General features: G+C 38.5%; 1 protein-coding gene across 2 annotated transcripts in view; it reads right to left on the reverse strand.

Moving 5' to 3' along the window:
• The window catches only part of atad2b (ATPase family AAA domain containing 2B), a 113175-nt gene that overhangs the window by 47074 nt on the left and 42410 nt on the right, over positions 1-23691 (reverse strand). For both annotated transcript variants that reach the window (XM_079832065.1, XM_079832064.1), the window contains exons 23-24: positions 17527-17649; positions 12381-12500 (exon numbers count right to left, since the gene is read on the reverse strand). In XM_079832065.1, coding sequence (XP_079688191.1) covers positions 12381-12500; positions 17527-17649 — 243 coding nt within the window. The remainder of the gene's footprint in view (positions 1-12380; positions 12501-17526; positions 17650-23691) is intronic.

Here is a 23691-nt window from a genome sequence, read left to right on the forward strand (position 1 = left end):
TCTGTTTGAATAGACACCAAAGTCCAGATTGTGCAGTATGTCAGGGTATGGTTGAAAAAAAAAGAAACACTCTCTTGCTTTTTAACATCACACATAGCCATGACAAGTACAACACTACAGCAAATTTCTGAATAGGACACGGTCACATCAGATAGCAGGACATCCGAGTGATAAAACACATATTTTCAACTTCTCCATCGGATGAGGAATCTGGTGGACTGCGGTTCCCCCTTCCTAAATGTGCTATAGATTTCTGAACACGGTTAGTCTGCATAAAATGTGTTTTCCATATGGTTGAGCTTTACCAAAATACATCTCCATATAAACTAAGAAAACACTTCCCATATCTTACGATGTTGATCTCAAAAGGCCATCCAAAATGGACAGGTCGAGTGACATCTTTCACATTCTTAAAAACTATTCAAGAAATAAAAAGCCCAGAATACATTACATTTGATGCGTTATGTGTTGTGAATTATTGGCTGTGGCAACCATTTCTAAAAAATATTTAGGAAATCAAATTTTTTTAATATATACTATATTGCCAAAAGTATTGGAACACCCCTCCAAATCATTGAATTCAGGTGTTACAAACACTTCCATGGCCACAGGTGTATAAAATCAAGCACTAGGCCTGCAGACGCTTCTACAAGCATTTGTGAATGAATGGGCCACTCTCAGGAGCTCAGTGGATTCAAGTGTGGTACCGTGATAGGTTGCCACCTGTGCAGTAAGTTCATTCGTGAAATTTCCTCACTGCTTAATATTCCACAGTCAACTGTTAGTGGTATTATAACAAAGCTGAAGCAACTGGGAACCGCAGCAACACAGCCACAAAGTGGTAGGTCACATAAAATTACAGAGCGGGGTCAGCGCATGCTGAGGCGCACAGTGCACAGAAGTCGCCAACTTTTGGCAAAGTAAATAGCTACAGAACTCCAAACTTCATGTGGTGTTCAGATTAGCTCAAGAACAGTGTGTAGAGAGCTTAATGGAATGGGTTTCCATGGCCGAGCAGATGCATCCACGACTTACATCATCAAGTGCGATGCAAAGTGTTGGATGCAGTGGGGTAAAGCACGCCGCCACTGGACTCTAGAGCCAGGAGAACGGTACTTGCCTGACTGCATTGTGCCAAGTGTAAAGTTTTGTTTTTCAGGGGTTGGGCTTGGCCCCCTTAGTTCCAGTGAAAGGAACTCTTAATGCTTCAGCATACCAAGACATTTTGGACAATTTCATGATCCCAACTTTGTGGGAACAGTTTGGGGACGGCCCCTTCCTGTTCCAACATGACTGCGCACCAGTGCACAAAGCAAGGTCCATAAAGACATGGATGAGCGAGTTTGGTGTGGAGGAACTTGACTGGCCTGCACAGAGTCCTGACCTCAACCCGATAGAACACCTTTGGGATGAATTAGAGCGGAGAATGTTGGACTTCTCCTCACAAATGCGCTTCTAGAAGAATGGTCAAAAATTCCCATAAACACACTCCTAAACCACCCAAGGTATGTACCGCGGTACTCTCATGGTGTACAGAACACCCCTTGCTGCCCCAGCCCAGCCCTGGCCCATTGTTGAGGTTGACCTCACCTTATGTCACAAAACTAAATTCTTCCTTGACATTTGATTAAATAGTAATTAGGAGTGCAACAGTACACGTATTCGTCCCATTCATTTTCGGTATATGTCTTATGTGTACATGACAAAAACAACGTTGTAGAAAACCACCATTAACCACCAATAATCGCAATAAGCTCCACGTTTTGTTAATTTCTATAGGAAACAGTGTTATCTTTCAAATTCTGTCCATTTTATCACAAAATTCAAACAAATAATGCCGTTTTGACGCTCTTTAATGTGGAGTGGCAGATCACTGTATAGGCGCCTCAGTTCAAGTGGCAGCGTGGAGAACGAGTGAATGTGATTTCTTCTTTAATACTAGTAACAGAATAAACATGAATGAACATCTGAAAGGCATGTTGAAAGATACAGTATAACTGAAACATATCCTGAAACGTATCCTATCTCGTGTAATCGCTCAATCAGTGTTTCAACGGCAGATAGACATCAATAAAACAGCTTGTAAACAATGTCACGTAGCATTTACCTCAGACAAGTCATTCAGTGTCTACAGCTTGTTAGTTCACCAGAGAAATTAACTTGTTCGATAAATATATACACTATATTAGCCTATATATTAATTATATTTTACTCAACCTGATGTCTTGATTATTTAATGTAATGTTTAAATAAATCCATCATGGAAATGACAGCTACTGTGTAAACGAATTGGAGTAAAAACTATTTTATAATTAGATTAATGCAAAAACTGCCTAATGTTCAGTTTACATGTTTGCATACAATATGTTATTTGAGGGGTGATTATCATATCTAAAAATAAATAGCACCTGAATTTAGGCTAATAGTTTGGTCTCTGTTGTCAATCTTTAATATTATAGTAAGGGCTCCCTATATAGTTTACAGCATTAGCAGAGGAGATTTTTATCCTTAAGAAATGTTTAATTATAATTGAATTAATTTAAAGCCAGAGACAATTAGTTCAGTCAGCCACTGTTTAAAAAAAAAGAAGCAATTTTATCTTTAGTTTTCTCCCCCCTGCTATACCGAACCGTGACTTCAAAACAATGGTACGTACAGAACCATCAGTTTTGTGTGCCATTACACGCCTAACGTTAACATTTTTGTATATTGTTGGGTTTATGCAGTTAATGGTAGTAATAATAATACATTTTGATGTTTGGTATTGTATTGGGTCACCCCTTGATGTTCAAAGTAAAATCTGAATCCTGAAGCAAAACCAGTCGAAAGCCACTGATTTAGAGCATGGGCAGCAGTTCACAACCTTCGGCATCAGATAACAGTGAGGATAAGCAAGAAAAGCGAGCAGCTCTGGACGGCCTCAGGGATTAAATATCCCTTCTGCCATCCCATAAAAGACCTTGATAATAGAACTGCTTAGTTTTGCCGTCTCCATGAGTTTGTGCTGGGCGGCTGACTCATCACCGGGACAATAGCGGACCACAGCGCAAACACGTCGCTCTTTGTTCTAGTCTGTGATCTTCATTGTTGTTACAAGACTGCTGAGGCTTCTGAATCTGATGGTTCATTTGTCATCTCTCCTGTCATATTGCTTTGGGTACTAACATTTACGCCTACAAATTCAATTATTTTAAATATAGGACATTAGTTTCACAAGCGCACACAATATATTACCACAAGGTGTTATCTCGCAGTCTGTCAAGAACATGTCCTGGTCATATTTCGCACTAAATTCTTGTGAGAAAAAATATCTACCTATATATCAGAGGTGTAACGTTACACAAAAATGACAGTTTGTTACATACCTCTTGCCTAGAAATCTAGACGCACCGTAGCGGCAGCAAATGTAATTTGCCACCAGGGTCGTCTAGCAACTCTCCGTTGGCTTGCGAGCTGGAAAAACCAAACTCTGGTCAGGCCAATCACATTGTGTATAGAGTCGGTGGGCGGGCTTAACATAATGACGGCAGAGTTGCAGCGGTTCCGAGTGGTACTTGTAAACAAAGAAGCTGGCGAACAGCGGTCTTTCGAATCGGCTTTGGCCGCGACTCTGGAAGACTTGGAGTTAAGCTTTTCTCTGAGAAAAGAACAAAGAACGGAACTGAAGTCATTCTTAAAAAAGGAAGATGTGTTCAGTGTTTTGCCGAACAGATACTGCAAAAGTTTAATCTATCAACTAGCTCTGCTTCACCTTCTTCGGGAAAGACAACCGTTTATCCCGCCCCTCGGATTGAGCCCTGCCAATGGTGTGTTCCCAGACCCAACATCTTGATGCTTGTCAGGCTAACATACCGCAGTTTTGAAGGGTCAAACAATGTCTGTCTTTGAATGGCATTTGAAAGACTCTCTTGCTGTCATTTGTGAGTTAACGTTTAAAGGTAAGTATACAACCGTAAGATGTACGTTTAGGAAAACTAAACTATTATAAACAACACATCAACACACTGTCCTAAAAACGGCTTGATGATTTCCTTAATTCTATGAAGTCCCTCCTTCAGAAATACATAACGAGTTCTGATTGTGCCAGCGGTTCCCGTGTTGTGATTCGACAGCAGCTTAGCGCACGTTGCCCGGAAAGGTCACGCCTCTTACCATAACGGGGAGATGCATGCGCTCAAAGTACAGCGTCCCTGAAGGCCAAACAAAGGTGATTTGACTCCGAATGAAAATAATGAATGAAGCGTCTGGGACATGGCGACAAACACACTCTACAAACGCAACACTTCCTCTTCTCCACGTGGGAGAGCAACAAGACCACGCCCCCTTTTTTGTGTATTCTTGTGGGCGGAGGTTAGTCAACAAACTGTTCTATTGACGTCATCAAAGCAGGATGTACAGGGATGTAGTCCAAACCGGCCGTTCGCTGTAGGCTTTGAAAGGGAACTTCTGTTAAATAAAATATCTCGCTTGGCATTGAACTTTGAGCTTTATAATTTTACAGGTATTATTTATGCTCTAACAGCAACATTACACACTAACTAAAGTTTGAAAAATGGGATCACGAAGAACAGGACCTATAATATAAATGGTTCGTACAGCATTATATTTGGCATATAGTAGTCCTCTGTAAATATTTTTTTTTTCTCAAAGTGACAACATGCGCTTATATGACAAGAAGAGAACACTATAAGCTGCATATATTCATCTCTGATATTCTGATACATCAGTCTAATACTGTAAATTTGGTTTTGCGTAACTCAATTCATTCAGTTGTGTTTGACAATCACTAAATGATCACTATATGCATGATACATTTATTTAGAAATTCTTAATTTTGTATTTTAGAAAAGGGCCCATGGTCTGGAAACACATTTTTTCCATACTCTCGTTTTCTTTTTTCCATACTTATCCAAACCTGGAAATTACTCAAATTAAATTCCATACTTTTTGAACTGCGTAGGAACCCTGAAGACAACATGGACTGTGCACTCATCTGACATATCGGCTTATGGTGTCCTTCATAATTTTTCATATGTGTTTGCAACATCTATGTATACCGATATAAACAATATTATCCCATCCCAGGGGGGAAACTCTGAGTTTGGCATTACATTCCTCACGTGCACCAAACCGAAATATCTGCACCAAAGATTCTCGGTATGAATATGTGTATCGTTACACCCCTAACATATATATGGTTGATCCAGTTCACAAAGGCAGAGTAAATGATTTGTTCACAAATCAGAATGATTCAGTTGACGAACTTACTGACTTGATCTGGCCACATTATTTTGGTCTGCTATTGCATGACTTGATGACATGAAAAATTAAAAATCCTGACAATTTTCTTAGTATTCCCCACCCCCAAAACAATTTCCTATTCATAGTTTTCAGTAGGGCTGGGTAAAAAAATATTTTCTCGATTGTAATCGATTCATGAATGAGCATCTGAAAGTGTGTTAAAAGATATAGTACAACTTACCGAAATCTGTATCATGTCACATGGAATAGCCCAATCAGTGTTTCAACCGTGGAAAGACAGCTTGTAAACAATGTCATGTAACATCACATTTACCTCAGAAAAACCATATCCAGTGTTCATAAACTCGTTAGTCAGCAAGAAAAATGAACTCTAGAGAGGAGCATTTTGATAAATATATGCACCATATTACATATTCATTATAATTTTTTATGTTCTTCAATATTTAATGCATGTATGAATAAATCTGGCAAGTTTTTATGACAGGCCACCATGTAAATGTATATTTCAAAAAACAAATTGGAGTAGAAATATGATTACGTAATTGTAAAGGTAATATTAAAACTGTATTACTATTAAAAAAACATCATTGAGTGTAATTTAAGTGTTTGTATACAAAATAGTTAATTTTTACCTTAAATATTAGTAGGCTAATGTAGTATCAACTGACTCCCATACAGCATTAGTTCAGAGATTTGTTTTCCTTGAGAAAATTTGCCATGTATTGTACCAGATATATATCTAAAATAATCGAATGGAATTGCAAGCTTGTGAATTGAAATCTAATCGAATTGTGAAATTTGTGTCCATACCCAGCCCTAGTTTTCAGTCACGTGACTGTTGCGGAGCCTTGGAGGCCAAAACAGCCTTAGAACTGCAGCACAAGTCTGTCAAATTTCCATCTTAAAACAAAAATATGTAAACAAGATGCATGTTTTGGGCACTTATGATCCATATACAGCACCTGCTGCAGTATTTCAATCACTTAAAACAGCAGGACGTTTTTAAAATGCTTGACATGAAAAACACAAATGGGCGAGTTGCACCAATAAGGATTCAATTAAGCAAAGTTTAACACTAATCTAGGATTTGTTGATCAGGGTATGATTTTAAATCGAGTTGTTGCACCACTTCATTTTAAACAGATTAATTACGCAGTAAAACCGTTAGAATTATAGAGCTGATCAAGCAGCACAGGTGGAGGCTGAACTGACGACAGGCTAAAGAATCCTTTTTAGTGCAACCGAGCCTTAAAGTGCCGTAATGTACTAAAACAGTGATATTAAAAGATCAAATTCAGTTTACACCTTTTTGATGATGCATACTATATGTAGGCGAGTAGATGAGCCAAGTATATGAACGCACAGTGTTTTCTTTATAATGGCTTTCGATGGGAAAAATAAGCTTAACGAGAAACCTCATGTTGCATTAATATTCTGTGTTCATCTGCTTTCCTGTACAAAGCATGCAACATCAATAAGGTGTATATTGAATTTGGTGTTTTAATATCACTGTCTTACTGCATTAATACTGACTACAAACCTGGTAAAAATGACTGGCGGGCAATGGAGGAAAGCCTTGTTTTGCCCTCCAGGTGGGCGTTCCTATAAGCGTGTGACGTCACGTGAAAACTATGAATGGTTATTATGTAAAAATATATAATGCATCCATTTCCTTGCCATCCTCTCACTGTTGTTGCTGCCAGTTCACTCTGATTCAAGGACAAAGGGACAAAACTTATCAACTGGCAAGCATTAGCTTGAGGAATACGAATTTAAGAATAACTTAAAGCACACACACACACACAAAAAAAACAACAACTGATGATCCTTGGATCAATTTTCTTTTCAGATTAAATTGTCAGCTGAGCCCAGAATCAGTAAATGCCATTAAGCCAGATAAAAGGAGAAGAAAAACACTACTAATGGCTTTTTTTGACAGCATCAAAGATAAAACTAATCACTTGGGGGATAAGGCTAATTTAAGGAATCTTTTCCTCAAATTAGTGTTTGTTGTTGGGGCGAAACAGATGGAAGGTAGATGAAATCCTTAACAACCTCTTAGGAGCTGAAAGCTTGAGCTTATGCTCACTCACTTCATGTTCACAAGAAAGAAATATAACAGACAGACAGGAGCGAGCCCATCTCATCCTGAGGTGTTTATTGCACCTAACAGCCACCTTCTCATCTCTCAAGGATATAATCATTCTATGCGTTTCTTCTTTCCTTGAGCTGTTATACTGTACGGTTCTAGACAGAGACTGTAAGATAATCAGAGAGACATACGACATCTTGTGGCAAGACAAGGAAGCGCAGGAAACAAGTTAGGACAGAGATTCAAAAAAAGTTAAATGTTTAAAAACTAGAGAAATGTATAGAATGATTTTTTTTATTATTATTACAATTTAAAATAACTGTTCTCTATTTATTATATAATATAAAATGTAATGTATTCCAACATCACTTCCTTCGGTCTTCAATGTCACATGATCCTTCAGAAATCATTCTAATATGTTGATTAACATATTAGTCAAGTAACATTTCTTATTACTACCAATGTTGAAAACTGTGACATTTTCTTTTCAGAATTTCTTTAAAAAATGAAAAGTTCAAAAAAACATCATTTATTTGAAATTGAAATATTTTTTAACATTAAAAATATCTTTACTTTCACTTTTGACTTTACTTTTGACTTTTTTAAGTTCGAGGAAAATTTTTTTTAGGATTTTTCTCCACACAATAGACTTCAATGGCAACCAAAATGTTGAAGGTCCAAATCAATGCAGTTTCGAAGGGTTTCAGAGGCTCTGCACGATCCCAGACGAGGAATAGGGTGATATCTAGCGAAACCATCGGTCATTTACATTGTTTTTTAAAAATGAATATACTTTTAAACTAAATTGCTCATTTTGCGCTGCTCTGCGACGTGCCACGGATTGCGTAATCACGTCGGAAAGATCACGTTAGTATGCAGAAGTACCACCCCTGTGTTTACGAAGCGCTCGTGTGAAGACTAATACAAACAACCTTTAACAACGTTTAAACAACGATGTCGGACGATTTGGAAGTTGAAGTTTGAGTGTTTTTTGGTAAAGGGCATTTGTTTTAGTCCTCACGTTAGCTTGGGGCGGTACTTCCGCCTACGTCTAGCGTGACGTGATTACGTAAACTGTGGCACATCACAGAGCAGCACAAGATGAGCAATTTAGGTTAAAAAGTATATACATTTTATTTTATATATTTTTTTGTTTTGTTTTGCTAGATAAGACCCTATTCCTCGTCTGGGATCGCGCAGAGCCTCTGAAGCCCTTCCTTTGAAAATGCATTGATTTGGACCTTCAACATTTTGGTTGCCATGGAAGTCTATGATGGGGAGAAAAATCCTGGAATGTTTTCCTCAAAAAACGTAATTTCTTTTCGACTGAAAAAAGAAAGACATTAACATCTTGGATGAGATGAGGGTGAGTAAAATATCAGGACAATTTTCATTTTGAAGTGAACTAATCCTTTAATGCTAGCTTGGCTCCGCCCTCCTACGTACTTGCCCTCAATTTTAATTTTCCTTCAGTACTCCGTCTGGGATTACGGTATATTCTCTGGTTTTCTCCGATCAAATTTGAACCAGTCCAATCAGCGAACAGAATTGGTTATGAATGAATAACCAGAATTGGTTATAGCGATTGGTTATGGCAGATCCAGAGCGGCTCTGGGCAGATCCAATAGTTTTAAACTTCAACAGAGTTCCCGCCTTCAAGGAAGTTAACGCTTGTCAATAGAGAGAGGCCAGACTCTCAGTACAAATGACATGTACGAGAGTCTGGTAGGACCAGACTACTTTAATGCATCCTTGGAGAATAAATCTTATTGACCTCAAACTTCTAAATGGTACTCACTTGACAATGCACACTCAATCATTTATAATAAATTGAACCCAAACTCAAAATAAGCTAGGAATATAATCATGCTGACGAAAACAAGTGAGAAAAGGTTGAGAGAGCGCCGATGCAGATCTGGTACTATACACTAAACAATCAATCACAATATTGTGATTCGCATCATGATCCAGATATCTATAATAACATCAAGTCTGGTTTGGTTCCTGAATAAAAGATTAACACCAAAAGCACAATACAATCTAAAAATAAACAACACATGACTGATGCTTTCTGTAGCAAGCTTACACTAGTCAAAATGTCCATCAGATCCACTATTTGAGATGGTTGCTAATTAATCTCCCAACGTGCATGTGGAAGCATCCCACGACTGCCTGCCATCCGATGACTTATCTGCAGTCTAATCAGTCCACGCTGGCAAATCTGCAAGAACGAGCTTGCTTATCGCGCCAGGGGTGGTAATGCCGTCTCTCAGCAATTCACGCCATTACAGTTAAATCTGGCAACATTACTGCATGATAGGTTTAAACAAGCCCCTCCTCCACAACAACCTCTTTTGAGAGACAGCTAAAAGCTTTTCTGAAGCAGAGATGTGAGATGAATGTGATAAAACACGTTCCCAGCTGCTGCACAGATCCACCAGTACGCCTCGCCCCAGAGTAGGTGCCGATAGTACTTTCTGACCCTCATGGCTCCTGAGCATTCCCAGCATCCCTCTCCATCTGCCAAGCAGCCATAGAAGAGAACTGACCTGGATGGTGCTACCGAGGCGGTGAGGGAGTGCAACCAGAGGGCATCGATCTGATTCTGGGAAAATTTCTGCTCTGGGAGATGCTGTGGCGTTACGGTCGCAACACCTGCATAAATCCTAGCTGATTCACTCTCGTGCATATCAATAGCAGAGGGACTACAGGGCAACAGTGATGTTTGTACATTGTCTGAAAACACTATGAGATAGATTATTCTCTAAGCCTGTTAATGCTAATGGTAAAAAATATATAAGAAACAATGTGAGTGGTGCTTGCTTACGCTAAGACAGTGATGCTACAGGACTGCTAAGGTGGCAGAGTTCCCACAGTTTCTGAGTTCTGACTAATGCATTTCTATTATTTTCAGGACTTTTTCAAACATTTTATAGACTGCAATTTCTAGTCTAAGAAATGGTTTCTAACTGAGATGCAGAAAAAAATTATATAGGCTACAGAAATTCCAATTACTTTTCAATGACTTTTAAAAGCTTTCTTTCCTGGAAATCAAACTTTAGGAGGTTTTCAATGACCATGGGAACCAAAGTCAGGTATTTTTTTTGTAATTCTAAATCAATCACTTGAGAAAGTTATAGATAAACATTGATTTGACAGCTAAAAACCCCAGAAAAATAAGCTTTTGTGCTGTTTTTCCAGAACAGCATTCCAGACGGATACCAAACTGTTAAATGAACTTATAAAAGCCAGAGTGGAAACAAACAAGCTGCATTTAGGCAATAAAACATCTACAATATTTGACATTGAAGCACAAAAACAACTGCTTTCGCAAAACAAGTCTCGCTTTTGTTCAGGTATGCAAATGCAAAACTGATGAGATTGCACATGAACTCACAAAAATGAGTCATATGAGTAGGCAAATTCACTAGTTTGATAAACAATGAGACAACAACAGAGGAATCTCAAACCGTTCAATTAGGGGTGGATGGTATGATATACATTGTGGTAAAATATATTTTATACCACACAAACTATATTCTATTAAATAGTTATTTTGCTGGAAATTCAGCTAAATAAAAAAATTATCTTGTTTTCTGGTTCGCATCAATTGAGTTCCATAAATTAATTAATTAATTAATTAATTTAATAATTAATTAACTAAATTCCCCTCACAATACTGTATTGGTAATGTCATGTCAAGAATATTTTAGAAACATTTTTCACATTAATTAAATAATATAAAATTAAACAATAAATATTCAAATTATTTTACATATATTAAAATAATATTTTAGTTTTCATCGATCACATTTTTTAAAATAAGAACATTTCCCTTCATAATAGTGTATTGATTATCTCATATCAAAAATCAATTTTTATTTAAATTGTTCATATTAATATTTTAAAGTATTTTAGCAAATTAGTATTAGGATTTTGAAGTATTGTGCCATATTTCAGAGTGAAACAGAATATTGAATAAGAAAAAAATAAAAGATTGGGTTTGATTTCCGTGCACTTTTTTAGTTGTCTGGCTATCACAAGACCAAGCTCATTTTAAGATTGAACATTGGTTTTGGGAATCTGCTCTGTATTTTGCACAAGAAGTGTGGTAAACGAGCATAAATTAAATGACTCTGTATGCAATTGGATAGTCCTTCAACCAATCAGACCACAAGAGGTGTGATAAACGAGTATAGTTCAAATGACTCTGTATGCAATTGGATAGTCCTTCAACCAATCAGACCACAAGAGTCGTAATCAACAGGCAACGACCCATCGCTTCTCTATCCGTTATCGTGTTAACCGTTAACCCGCCAATAGCGCGCCAGGTGGATAAGCCAGTCTGTAATTGGTTCCAGCAAAAGTGTAACAGAAGCAGTAGAAATTAATGTACAGGTTTCCAGACTGAGTTGCAGGGTGAAATCAAATCGCCGGCATATCAGGCTGGGTTTACCCAGTCTACTTTTTTAGTGCGCTATAAATATTCAAATATTTTTTAACATATATTAAAATAATCTTATCTTTTGGTTTGTATCCATTGAGTTCCATAAATAAGAATGAAATAAGAACATGTAATATGTAAAGCATTATTGAAATGATATGGCACAACCTCAATCAGCTGGCATTTCTTTGGTCGCATAGTATATCATGTCATACCATGCGGCTCTACTTATTTTTGTATTTTACTCAATTTATTATGACAACTGTTTCAAGTAGCATGGGGGCTACAGGCACCTACAGACTACCAGTGACCCCTTATTCGCCTTCTGATTGAGGTGAAAGACAGCCAGCGGTTTAACAGCAGAGTACCCGTCGCACAATCGCACCGTCCCTTATGAAAACTCACTTTTACAGGCAGAGCTGTTAGCAGAAGTGTCGGACCAAGCAAGGCTCGTTTCAGCACACCGAGTCAAAGTACAGCTTGTTCGATCACCTGGAAATAGTCTAGCCTAAGAGCTGCCACACAGAGAGCAGAGACCTTGACAATCTCTGTTGTTGGATGTTGTGTTCTGCATGTACTCACTGCTGCAGTGCTTGTCCACTCCATCACACTGGGAACTGCTCAATCCCGCCTCCTCTCCCACAGGTTTCCTGGTTGCCACGGTGCTCGGAGTGATGGGCGGTTGCGGTGTGTCCTGGGAGCCTTGGTGAGCCAAAAAAACAAGTTACTACAGAGACTCGAACTGAACCGGAAAAATATTTGAACCCATATGACAATATGCTTGCTAAGAAAGATGTAAAACTAATCTGCATGTTTTGTAATTTTCGAGTGAGATTGCAAGGCAATGATATTTATTGTGAGTTGTGATTATTTTCAAATAGTACTCTACTTGTGAAAAATATGCTCTTAATTATTTAATTTAATTTAATATTTCATTTCGTTTTGGCTCACAGCACAAAATAACATGGCAGCCAATTATTTAATTTAGCATTTTGAATCCCACAATTTTCCCCTGAAAGTATAAATGGGTCTTTATACATAAAAATATACGGCTGCCTTCAGAGGAAATTTTGGAAAGATGGTCGCTCGCAAGGGGATCATTATCATGTTCTAAGGAATCAAATTTTCACCTGCCAGATGCTAAAATGTAAAGAAAAAGAAATCCCATAGAAGTACATTGAAGAAGACATTTAGGTTGGGATTCTATAGACCAGAAAATCATAAAGACTTGGTAGGGGGCTTTATCACACTGTTGAGACCCCATTAAATCAGGTTTTGTGGCTTTTAGACTGTCTGTTAGCTTTAAGGGTATATCTATATTCCAGTACTCTTAAAACATGACACAGTTCACTTCAGCAAATCATTTTACAGTCTCTGAGAAAACGGAATAAAAAAATATTGATGACTCATCCTGCACATACTCATTTTGTCCAATCAAATGCACACTATATAGAGAATGCCCCATCTCCTAATTCTGATTAGCAATAGTAGTAAATCATGTTAATAGCTTTAAAGTAAATGAAAGGTTACTACCTTTATATTAAAAAAGACAAGCTGTTTTTAGAGGAAATACATCAACACAGGAAAGAAAACTGCTCTCATCAAGCCATTTCATGGTGGTTTTTAATTCAGATGCAGCTCAAATTAAATCTTAAACACCCCAATACCGATACCCATAACTTCTCCACTGCACCATATAAAATATTCAACAGCACTTCTCAAGAGCAGGTCATTTTTTACCCCACCGCATTCGTTCAACACTGAACCGGCGCAAAATGAAAAGAAACCAAGGGGCGGCCCAGAGGGGGGGCGTGTGAGATTTTCGTTAAAGCAGACACAAAATGAACGAATTACAGGAATCTAAATCATTCTGAGAGAATGCCCCCTGGTGATTAAAGTTGTGGTGGGGGAGCTCATCACCAAGACTCTTGTAAGTTTTTTTTCCCCTGGAAAATGTTGCCTTTTTTTCTTTAAAATGAACTTTATGTGCTTTTAAAGGATTAAACCCCCCAAATACAAATGTTAGTGCTGATGGGTGTTAAACAGGGTGCTGGCATGCATGCTAAAATCTAGGGCTGACACTCAATTTGCATACTATTCTAAATGATACCCCATAACAGTAAGTCTCTTAAGGACGTGTAAATTAATTATTCATATACATTTATTTATTTGCATACATAAGCCATGTAGAAATAAATCATAAATATTTATTTACAGTATATACATACTTCTAAGCAAACAATCCATGCATTTTTTATTATACTAAATTTATATGCATTTATTGTGTTTATTTAAATACATACAAACCACCTAGAAAGAAAATAAAAATAAAATACAATTATTGACGTGTGGGGGTATAATGATGTATCGCGATATAAAAATGCGACGATATGGATCGTTGATGTAAATATGATTTGCGATATAGAGTTGTTTTATCCAAGGCTCAACTTGCTGTATTTATAAGTTATAATTCACCCAAAAATTTTAACTCTAACTTCAACTTCTAAACACAAATAATAAGATATTCTTTATAAAAACTGAGATATTTCTGTCCCTCCATTTAAAGTCCATTCCTCTCAAACTTAAAAGATACAATAAATGTCTCAAAGGCATCGTAAAAATCGAGTGTCTAATCCAAATCCAAGTCTACTGAAGAGAGAAAGTGGTTTTATATGATGAACAGATTTACCACGACATGCATACTGTAGTAAACTCAGACGTTCAAATGATTGCGTAACGCGCGAAAATGAGAGAGTAAATGCAGAATACATTTTTTTGGATGAGTTAAACATTTACAGTTTGGGAATAGTCATTTTGACACGCTTTCTTGCGATTAGAACTGTGACTGATTGCATTGATCATCTGAAGCACACGCGCTGCCGGAATGACACTCCCAAAGCCCAAACATCATTTAAAGCGGAACTCCTTAAATTGAAAGCGCAAACATCATTTAAAAATCACCAGATCACATTTGGTTTAAGTAGTATGATTATTCAAAGCATTTTAGATGGTTTATTCTTATATGTATAGTGAATTAATAGCGGGAGAGGTGGGACATAGCAAGCACCGGGAGAGAATGCTGCCTGCATTGAAAGCGTGAGTAATGCATGAGGGGAAAACATGCAAGTTTACAGCGTTTCAGTGACATTACTACATTAAACGACTATAATGTTGAATATAATGTATAATAATGCAATGGGGGAATATTTGTGGGTCCTGATGATAATACAATAATATTATTTTTAATAATAAAAATAAAATAAAATAAACTTTATTTTGGCTTTATTAACTTCTTTAAAAAAATGACTCATTCACTGTTCCCAATCAAGTGAATGCTACACACAGCACTACATGGAGAATATGGAGAGATTTCAGAACAAAAAGATTTCTTCCATTCTAAATCAACCTTAACTGGTCTAAACCAAGCGTGCCACACACATCCTGAAAAGTGAAGCCAAAGCGTCTCGATCGCCCCCAGGTGGTTGGTCCCAGTATAGCTCATAAACCCCGCCCCCTCCCGAGACAAAGTAAACCACCAAATTACACTTTAAATACATTTTCAAGGTTTCAGACATTTTAGGTAGTTTTTATCAGGCTGATGTTAGTTCAAGTGTTCATTTTTTTAAATAAGTTTGGTTTTAGTTAGTTATTTGATGCTATAATGTGACATCTTCTCTGAGCAAAGTTGTCACTGAGGCAGACTTAAACACAAAAGACACAAAAAACTGACTTTTTTCGGGATTTTCAGGAGGAGATAGGAGCTTCAGCTAGGGGTGTGCGATATTGACAAAAAAGGATATCTCGATATTTTCTGGGATTTTCTCGATAACGATAATTAGACGATATTTTGCTGAGTGTGTTATTGTGCTGTATCTTGGCAGCTTTAGGACTGCCGTGGTCGGCTGACTCCTAAAGTTTTTTATATTATTCATATTTTGTGTGGTGGTTTAATTTTGTAATGCATTGAAGATAATCAAGATATGCGTTGCCTGAACCACATTTGTGTGGCTATTAATATGTTTAAGTTTTTTTAATGAAAAAAAAAGGAGCCAGAGACTGGTGTTTTAAGACACATTTTGTTTTATTGTAGCCTAAAACAAAGCTACATATAGAGATAACCTGAGTGAGAGCGAGCTGAGTGACACTATCAAGAACTGTGTGAATGACAGCTCGTCTGTAAATGCACGCTCTGTGAGCTCCACGCACGCACGCCATGAATGAATGACAGTTCGTCCGTTAAGCCTTTTTATACTCTACGCATCCGCACGAGCGCAAAGGTGCGCCCGGCAAAAATGACGTCATCGCAGAGTGCCAAGCAGACGAGGCGCGCGCGCAGTCAGCGGAGCCAGACGAAAGTAAGCTATGCGTGCTCCTCTGTGCGGCCGTGCACATTTTACTTTCGGTTTTGAATTAGCGCCAATTCGGTGGCGGGTTGCTTGAATTTTCATCTCAGTCAGCTCCTGTCACTCTCGTGATGAATGAAATCTGATGAATGACTCCTGCCGAGACTCACAGTTGGTCTCAAGTCTAATATAGAGTAAATCACGCAGTGAAAGTGTGCACTGTAAATGCGCACCCGCACTAGTCTAATCTAGACTTCATCAGGTAGTGTATGCATGCACTCTCTGAGTGTGTGTGAGGGATATACTCGATAATGTCAGATCGCACATCGTTAAAACACCAATTACGATATTATAGCAGACAATATATATATTGCACACCCCTAGCTTCAGCTTTAATTTCTAAATTTCCATAACTGTTTATTTCACACCGACATAATGAGTTGTTCTGCAGTAAACTGTACTAACAGATTCTGAGGGAGTGTGGGCGGGGTTTTGATATTGTGGCTCTACTTCCTGCTCTTTACTGTGCAGACTCAGGTCCCGAGGTCACTACTGCGCAGACGCAGGTCCCAAGTCAGATGTCAGCACCATGTTTGGACATTGGCGGCCTCACTTTTCTAAAATGGAAGATAGTAAAGGGCCGTCGTCCATCTTTTTTTACAGTCTATGGTCTAAGCTGGGAGTTAAAAACAGCAAGGCCACTTGCGCACTGTGAGCCTTAGTGCTCAATTCTGATGTATTGCTAATTTTTGTACAGCTGTTCACATTGTTGTTTTAAATGTTGCCAATATCAGATTCCAGTGTGAACAGCTCATGGTCCTGAACTGACATACGGAAGTAAACACATAGAACATTAAAATTAGTGATTATGCATTTATTTATAGTGTGATCTGCCGTTGAAGCCAGCGAATGTATACATGGGAAATATAAAAAAACAAAGATGAGGATGCGAAAAAAGTCACTGTCCTTCCACTGACCACCTTTAGCAGCTGCTTGATAACTTTGTGAATGTAAAATCTTTGAATTGACTCCCATGAGCGCAGAAATGTGACGAATGTTGCTCTAGAGTGACGTAAAAGTCACATGAATTCCGATATGGCTTAAGACTGAGGTCGCATTGCAAAAAATATGACCTGTATCGGATTTAGGGCCACATATGGAAGTGGCCCAAATCAGAATTGAAAAGATCAGAATGCAGGTGGTTTTTTTGGCCACATTTACCTGCAGTCTGAACGTAGCATTAGTACCTGCAAAGGTTAACGTGTGCATGTGTTTTGGGCGAGAGGATTAGTTTGTGATAGGTTTCTGATACGCAATGTGTAAACTAAAATTCAGTCTAGCTCAAGGAAAACCTGGGCTAAGGACAGCCTGAAGTGTTGCATCACCTCTCTTCCTGCGGGACTCCTTGATCTCCTCGCACATGCGGTCGAACTCAGGGTCCAGTTCTGAGGCGATCATGGCGTGCGCAGTATCCTTCAGACTGCAGGCCCTGTGGCGGATGATTTTATCTGTGAGCAAGCACAATAGAAGATGGTAAGGCCACAGTCAATGAAAAATTCATTTGGGTGGATGAAGAAATGCTCTTGTTCTTGAAGACTGACAGCAAGATTTTCTGGGTATTAAAGCGGCACAATTAATTGAACAAATAATCAAGTCTACAAATACAATGCAATTAGCTAATCGTGAAAAATGACAATTGCAACATAACAGAACACAAATCACACCCATTATAATCAACAAGGTGTAGACAGTGTAAATAAGATGCATAATGTATTCCAAATTTCAATAACAGTTGTTTTTAATGTAAATTATATTCATATAAATTGTGATTGCATTGTCAAGGGAAATAATTATTTTTTTGGTCTTTATCCTGTAGCCTGCTGGGTATCGACAAACTATTACGTTAAAATCAAAGTATATCCTGAAAGATTTATAAAGTCACACACGTCTGAAGTATACTGAAAATATGCACACACAAAAAATCATATATTTGCTGCAGCGTAAAGTTATTTTCTTTTTTATAAGAGTTGATTTCTGACAACATGAAGAGCCGAATACATTGCTAATGTCACGTTGGGAAATGTTTAACTTTATGCAAATGCAAACTGCAGCAACCACCAATAGGAACGATGACATTAACAAGCATAATGCACATGAATGGTAAGATGGTGATATTAATAAAATACAATTTTCGACATGGCTTATTACAGGCCTAAAATAAAGGTGGAAATGTGCTAAAGGTGGTGACAACGAACTAGCCTACATTACCGCATCCATCAAAAATGTGGGTTACATACAGTATATATAGATTTTAATCAGGGTAGCACCATATTTATAACATTCATATTTTTAACAGGAATGAAAATGAATTACAGTGTGTTCAATGGATTGTTTAACAAAGTACCAATTGTTCAGCTTACGAAACATCTTTCCGTCTATACAGTGCATGCCATTTTATGTCCATCCCTCAAATTTGTTAAATAATTTTGGCCTCTAACCTGACTTAGGTCTGTACTGACACTGTTGCTGTGTTTCAAATGACCCATTCCCTACAAAGTGAATGTCACACAGAGCACCACACAGGGAATAAGGAGAAGTTTTCAGTTGGTCACGTTCGACATTACATCGACGTCACTGATGTATTGTAACCCCAATACGTCGGTGACATCAACGTAACGTTACAAGGGTTACTAATGTAACGGAGACGATTTCCATTCTGAAGCAACCAAGTGGTCTAAACTGGGAGCACTCGTTGCGGTAAAACATACTGCAAAGCTACTGCATTCACATTATTTTGACCATCTGACTAAAATAATATAGTTTTAAAGGGGTGGTAAACCACGATTTCACTATTCTAACTTTAGCTAGCGTGTAATGTTGCTGCTTGAGCATAAACAACATCTGCAAAGTTACAACGTTCAAAGTTTAAAGCAAAGGGAGATATTTGCTTTTAAAGAAATCAATTTCTAAGAACTACAGCAAACGGCCAGTAGGCGACTACAGACATTCCTCCAGGGTTGGTGACATCACCAGGCTCAATATTTACATAAACCCCTCCTCCGAGAATATTAAATAAGGAGAGGGTGAGGCCATTTTGTATCGCGACGCTGTTGTGGTATAGTTAGGCTGGAGTGTTGTTGCCGCGATGCAGAGGAAACGCTGTTATTTTCATCCGGATTGCAGGTCTGGGGTACTTGCTTTGTTCAGCCTTCATAGGGACAGGGGTGCGTTGCAGAGCGTTTAACATACAACATGTTATATGCACGTGTGTATGAGACAGAAGGGAACAGGCGCATGCGGGGCTCCTGCAGCACATCTCACGGAGGAAAACTTCCACAATCTTCGCGAGTTCAATGCCCGATTTGCACAACGTCAGCTGCGTGAGACGGCCAGTGTGTGAATGCACGATGCGCGCGGGGCTCCCTCCCGCAGCACATTTCACGGAGGAAAACTTCCACAATGTTCACGAGTTCAATGCCGGATTTGCACCTCGGCTTGTCCTGAAAGCTGGATTTACAAACAGAAGCTGTTTACGGGCCACAACCTGTAAGTCTGATTTATTTTTCATCGATGTGTTTTCCTGTAATAGGTTGTAGCAAGGAAGTAAACAGATGACAACGCTATTCTGCAAACCAGTCTGTTAAAAGCTCATTCATACTTAACGTTATCCGACGAACACCTAACGTTACAAACACTAACGTTAAAATCTCAACAGCGAACTTGGCATTAGTGTAAATGATTCTTTGATTAGAGCTTTTATGTGTTGTTTATCTACAGGCTTGCTAAACATGGTTCTGTGTGTGATTTGGCTAACTTACTAGTAAAGCCAGTGTTTAGTGTTTGTTTTGGGTTAATAGTTCTTGCGACAGATATTTGGCTATAATCGTTCTAAAAATACAAAAGTAACAGTGCCATTCAGTAGCGATCACTGTAGATCCGCAGTCTTTACTCTTGAGGACTGAACAGGTTCTGCTCGATCATCTTCACTAAAATGCTCTGTGTCTGATTCGGGCTCAGATTATTATGGTTTTATTGACTCCATCGTTTCTAATACTGACCAAAGCACAGCCTCCAGGTAAGGGGCGTGACGTTTCCGACAAACGTGCACTGCGGTTAGCGAATCACAACACACTGGGCCAGCTAACCAATCTGAGCCCACTGCGTATTTTTGAGGGACTGGCTTCATACAACCCGGAAAGCATCAGACCGTTTTACAAGAAGGGACAGAGCAGTGTAGAATAAAGGTCAAATATATGAAAAATAATGCAATTTTTTTTTAAACGAAGCATGAACACATGTTACAGTGCACCCCACAAACACAATCAAGCCTTCAAAAGAATGTGTTTTACCTAGCCTGGATGCCAGCCGAATTTAGCCCCGCCCACAATTTTTTTTGCTCGGGCAATTCGGTCTGGACTCGCTCCATAGAGGAGTAATTATGCCCGAACAGAAACTGTTCGGACCAATGAAATTGTCAGGGCGGGCTTTAGACGATGATGGACAGATGATAAACAGTAACGTAATCATCCACGTCATCGAAGGCTCTTGGGTTGAATTTGCTCTTATCCTAAACGGAGAACTTGTTCATATATGCCTTCACCTTCACTATTTCTCTCAGAAACGATGATCGTGTTGGTAAGTACACTCATCTTTTTCTTGTAACGTTACTTAATCCAGCGTGCGTGCAGACAGGGTTTCCAAGTGTTTTTGCAATGTCGCGCACAATTGCTACTCAAAACTATAGCCCAAAACAATAACTTTCCGGGGTGTTCTCTGGAAAAAAATGGCGTTTGGTTGGCAAAATATGTTATTTTGGCAAGGTTGCCTGCTAAAATTCGCATTCCTGGGTTTATATAATCACATAATTGGGGTCGCTTCAACCCGCGGACATGGAGAAAAACACGGACTTGGCAACACAGTGCAGTTGAGTTCTGTTGACATTTGACAACTAACGTTACGCGTCGCTCCGTTGCTCTGATTGGTTGTGGGTCTATCCAATTGAGGTCTTTCCTGGCTCGGTTGAAACACGCCCCATAATCAAAGCTCAATGGAGCGGTACCAGACTCAAATTCTGACTAGAATTGAGTATGGCCACGCCAGGCTATGTTTTACCACCCCTTTAATAACAAATAATCACAACCATTTAAGTGTTCTACATTTCTTCCAGACACAAAGATTCAACAAAAAATAAATAAGAATAAGAAACCGACAAGAAAGAACAAGAAAAGAACCTCAGAGGCACATCAAATCAAAACAAAATAACATTTGGAGCTGTAATCAGGCAACGGCTCTCTGTAACCGACTGAGATTCGGCCGAGAAGCTTAAGCATCAGATTTTTTTATTTGAATATCTGAAAAATACTTTTGAGGCAGGAGCGCTCCACGGGCAGTCAATCAAAGTGTCTCTGTTTACAAAAACACACTGGTGGGAGAACGGGGATTACTGCGTTTTCTCAAAGTTCTCCGAGCAGCCATTTGCATTCTATCCTCTTTCCTTTCTCTCTCTCTATCGTTAAATCAGGCAGCTTTTAAAAATGCATGGAGGAAAAGTGTGCGTGTGAGAAAAGAGAGCACGCTACTGGGTAGTCCTCATTACTCCAGGACAGGCTGGAGGTCAGGATCTGGCAAAGTTTGCCTCTTAATTGGAAGATGGGCCTAATTAAGCCATCTAGAGCGAGTGAGTGGACACTCTTTACTCCAGTCAAGGATATAAAGGCAGGCTGAGAGGAAGAGAGTGTAAACACATTTATTTTGGCTTTCAAAGCGCTGTCCAAAGATCTCAGACGGCTGGTGCCAAAATTGACAAATTAACAAATGGAGCTGAGAAATTAAATCGCTAATGCTCAATCCAGCTCCTTGAGAATTTACGCTATGTTTGGAATAGAATACAAATGTACTACTTACTGAATACTGCATTTTATCAACAATAAAAAAAAAGAAGAAAATATTACGTTAAATACAACAGATTAATGAAAAACTATTTAAACAGTACAAGGTTACACTGTTGTCACGTGACCATCACACTGCATGTTTGATTCAGCACGTGACACCTAGTAATCTTACATGTAAAATAGTTGAAATAAAGATGTTCCACTACTTTTTTATTTTTGGTTTTTAAACCATTTTAAAAACACATAGCTCATGGCTCACTGTTGTAGAAGCAATGCTGTAAACTGGATATATTTTCCAAAATGTTTTTTCAAGAGGGGAAATTATATACACACACATATACATATATGTGTGTGCATACATAGACAAAAACACACATATGCATATTTAATATGCATACACAATGTTTCACTACATTTTCAAAAATAGATACTTCGCCATCCCCAGCGAAGTACATACTCTCAGTATGATCTATGTGAACTGGGATGCAGTCTTGAAAATTTAAGCAGCTGGTTTAGAACAGGGCTGGAAGGAAACTCAGCAGGGAGGCAGATGTCCAGAGGCAAGATTAGGCAGCTCTGAATTAAATCATTTGAATTAGAAGAACCTTAAAACTTGCATACTAAGATGTGATTCTGAAACTTCAGCTGGCGTACGATTTCAAAGAGCACATTTTCTAGGAATCTGACCTTCAAACAACCACGGCAAGACTCTCTTTAAAAAAAAGGGAAGTTTCCGTACTGGATCTGCAATGCAATTCAAGGACAAAACTAATGCTCAAACAACAACAACAAAAAATATTACCTATATAGTGAGGGAAAGCACTCCTTAGATTTTAAGTGAAATGTTCATGCTTCACTTGTGAGAGTAATGCTTAACAAATGGAATTTTGACAGCTCCTAAATCCCATATTCCCCTGCTCTAAATGGACCAGAAGCCTCTTTCTGTTTCCTTATTAAAGTAGCTAATTGCGTTTTGTCTCATTCCTTCAGTGGCTCCTCTGTGGACGCTGCATTTAAATAAATGACCCACGTTCTACCAGCAAATGGGCTACTATGATTTATTCATAGGCACCGGCTGCATTTAGCCAACAACCTTCAATGGCTGACCAATTTATCCAGACGTTTGGGAGTTAAGTCCTGACAAAGAAATCTTAAGTGTTGTGAAGTAGCCAGCTAGCAGACTTCCAACATCATGAACAGAAATCAAAGCACACTATATGGCTGTCTTAGCTAACTTTGCTCAAAAACAATGATGTGGTAAATCACATGACAGTTTGCACAGGTTTCAATATGAACTTTTTTAAATAATGCATGCTATATAGGACATACAAAGAGATCCATGCCTCATTAGATGGGTTTGCGATTGACGTTTGTCATGCTATATGGTCTAAAGAAAGGGCAAAATTAAGAGGCCAAATAAATATTGCACATTCACCCAATGCTTTGGTGGAAAAGAGCGTCAACTTACACACATTTAAATTAGTATTTCAGGCACTGTTTCCATGGCTCATTTCATTCTGGTTCAGTTTATATTCACTGTACCGTGTACATATATGGTCCATAAACATCAATAAATATCTGACACGATTTTCTACACTGCAAAGTGTCCCAACTGACCGACCGTATGGCCAGAGAATAGCAAGAAGTCCATTAAAGCAA

This window comes from Gobio gobio (genome assembly GCF_949357685.1).
Source record: "Gobio gobio genome assembly, chromosome: 12".
Taxonomy (NCBI): Eukaryota; Metazoa; Chordata; class Actinopteri; order Cypriniformes; family Gobionidae; genus Gobio; species Gobio gobio.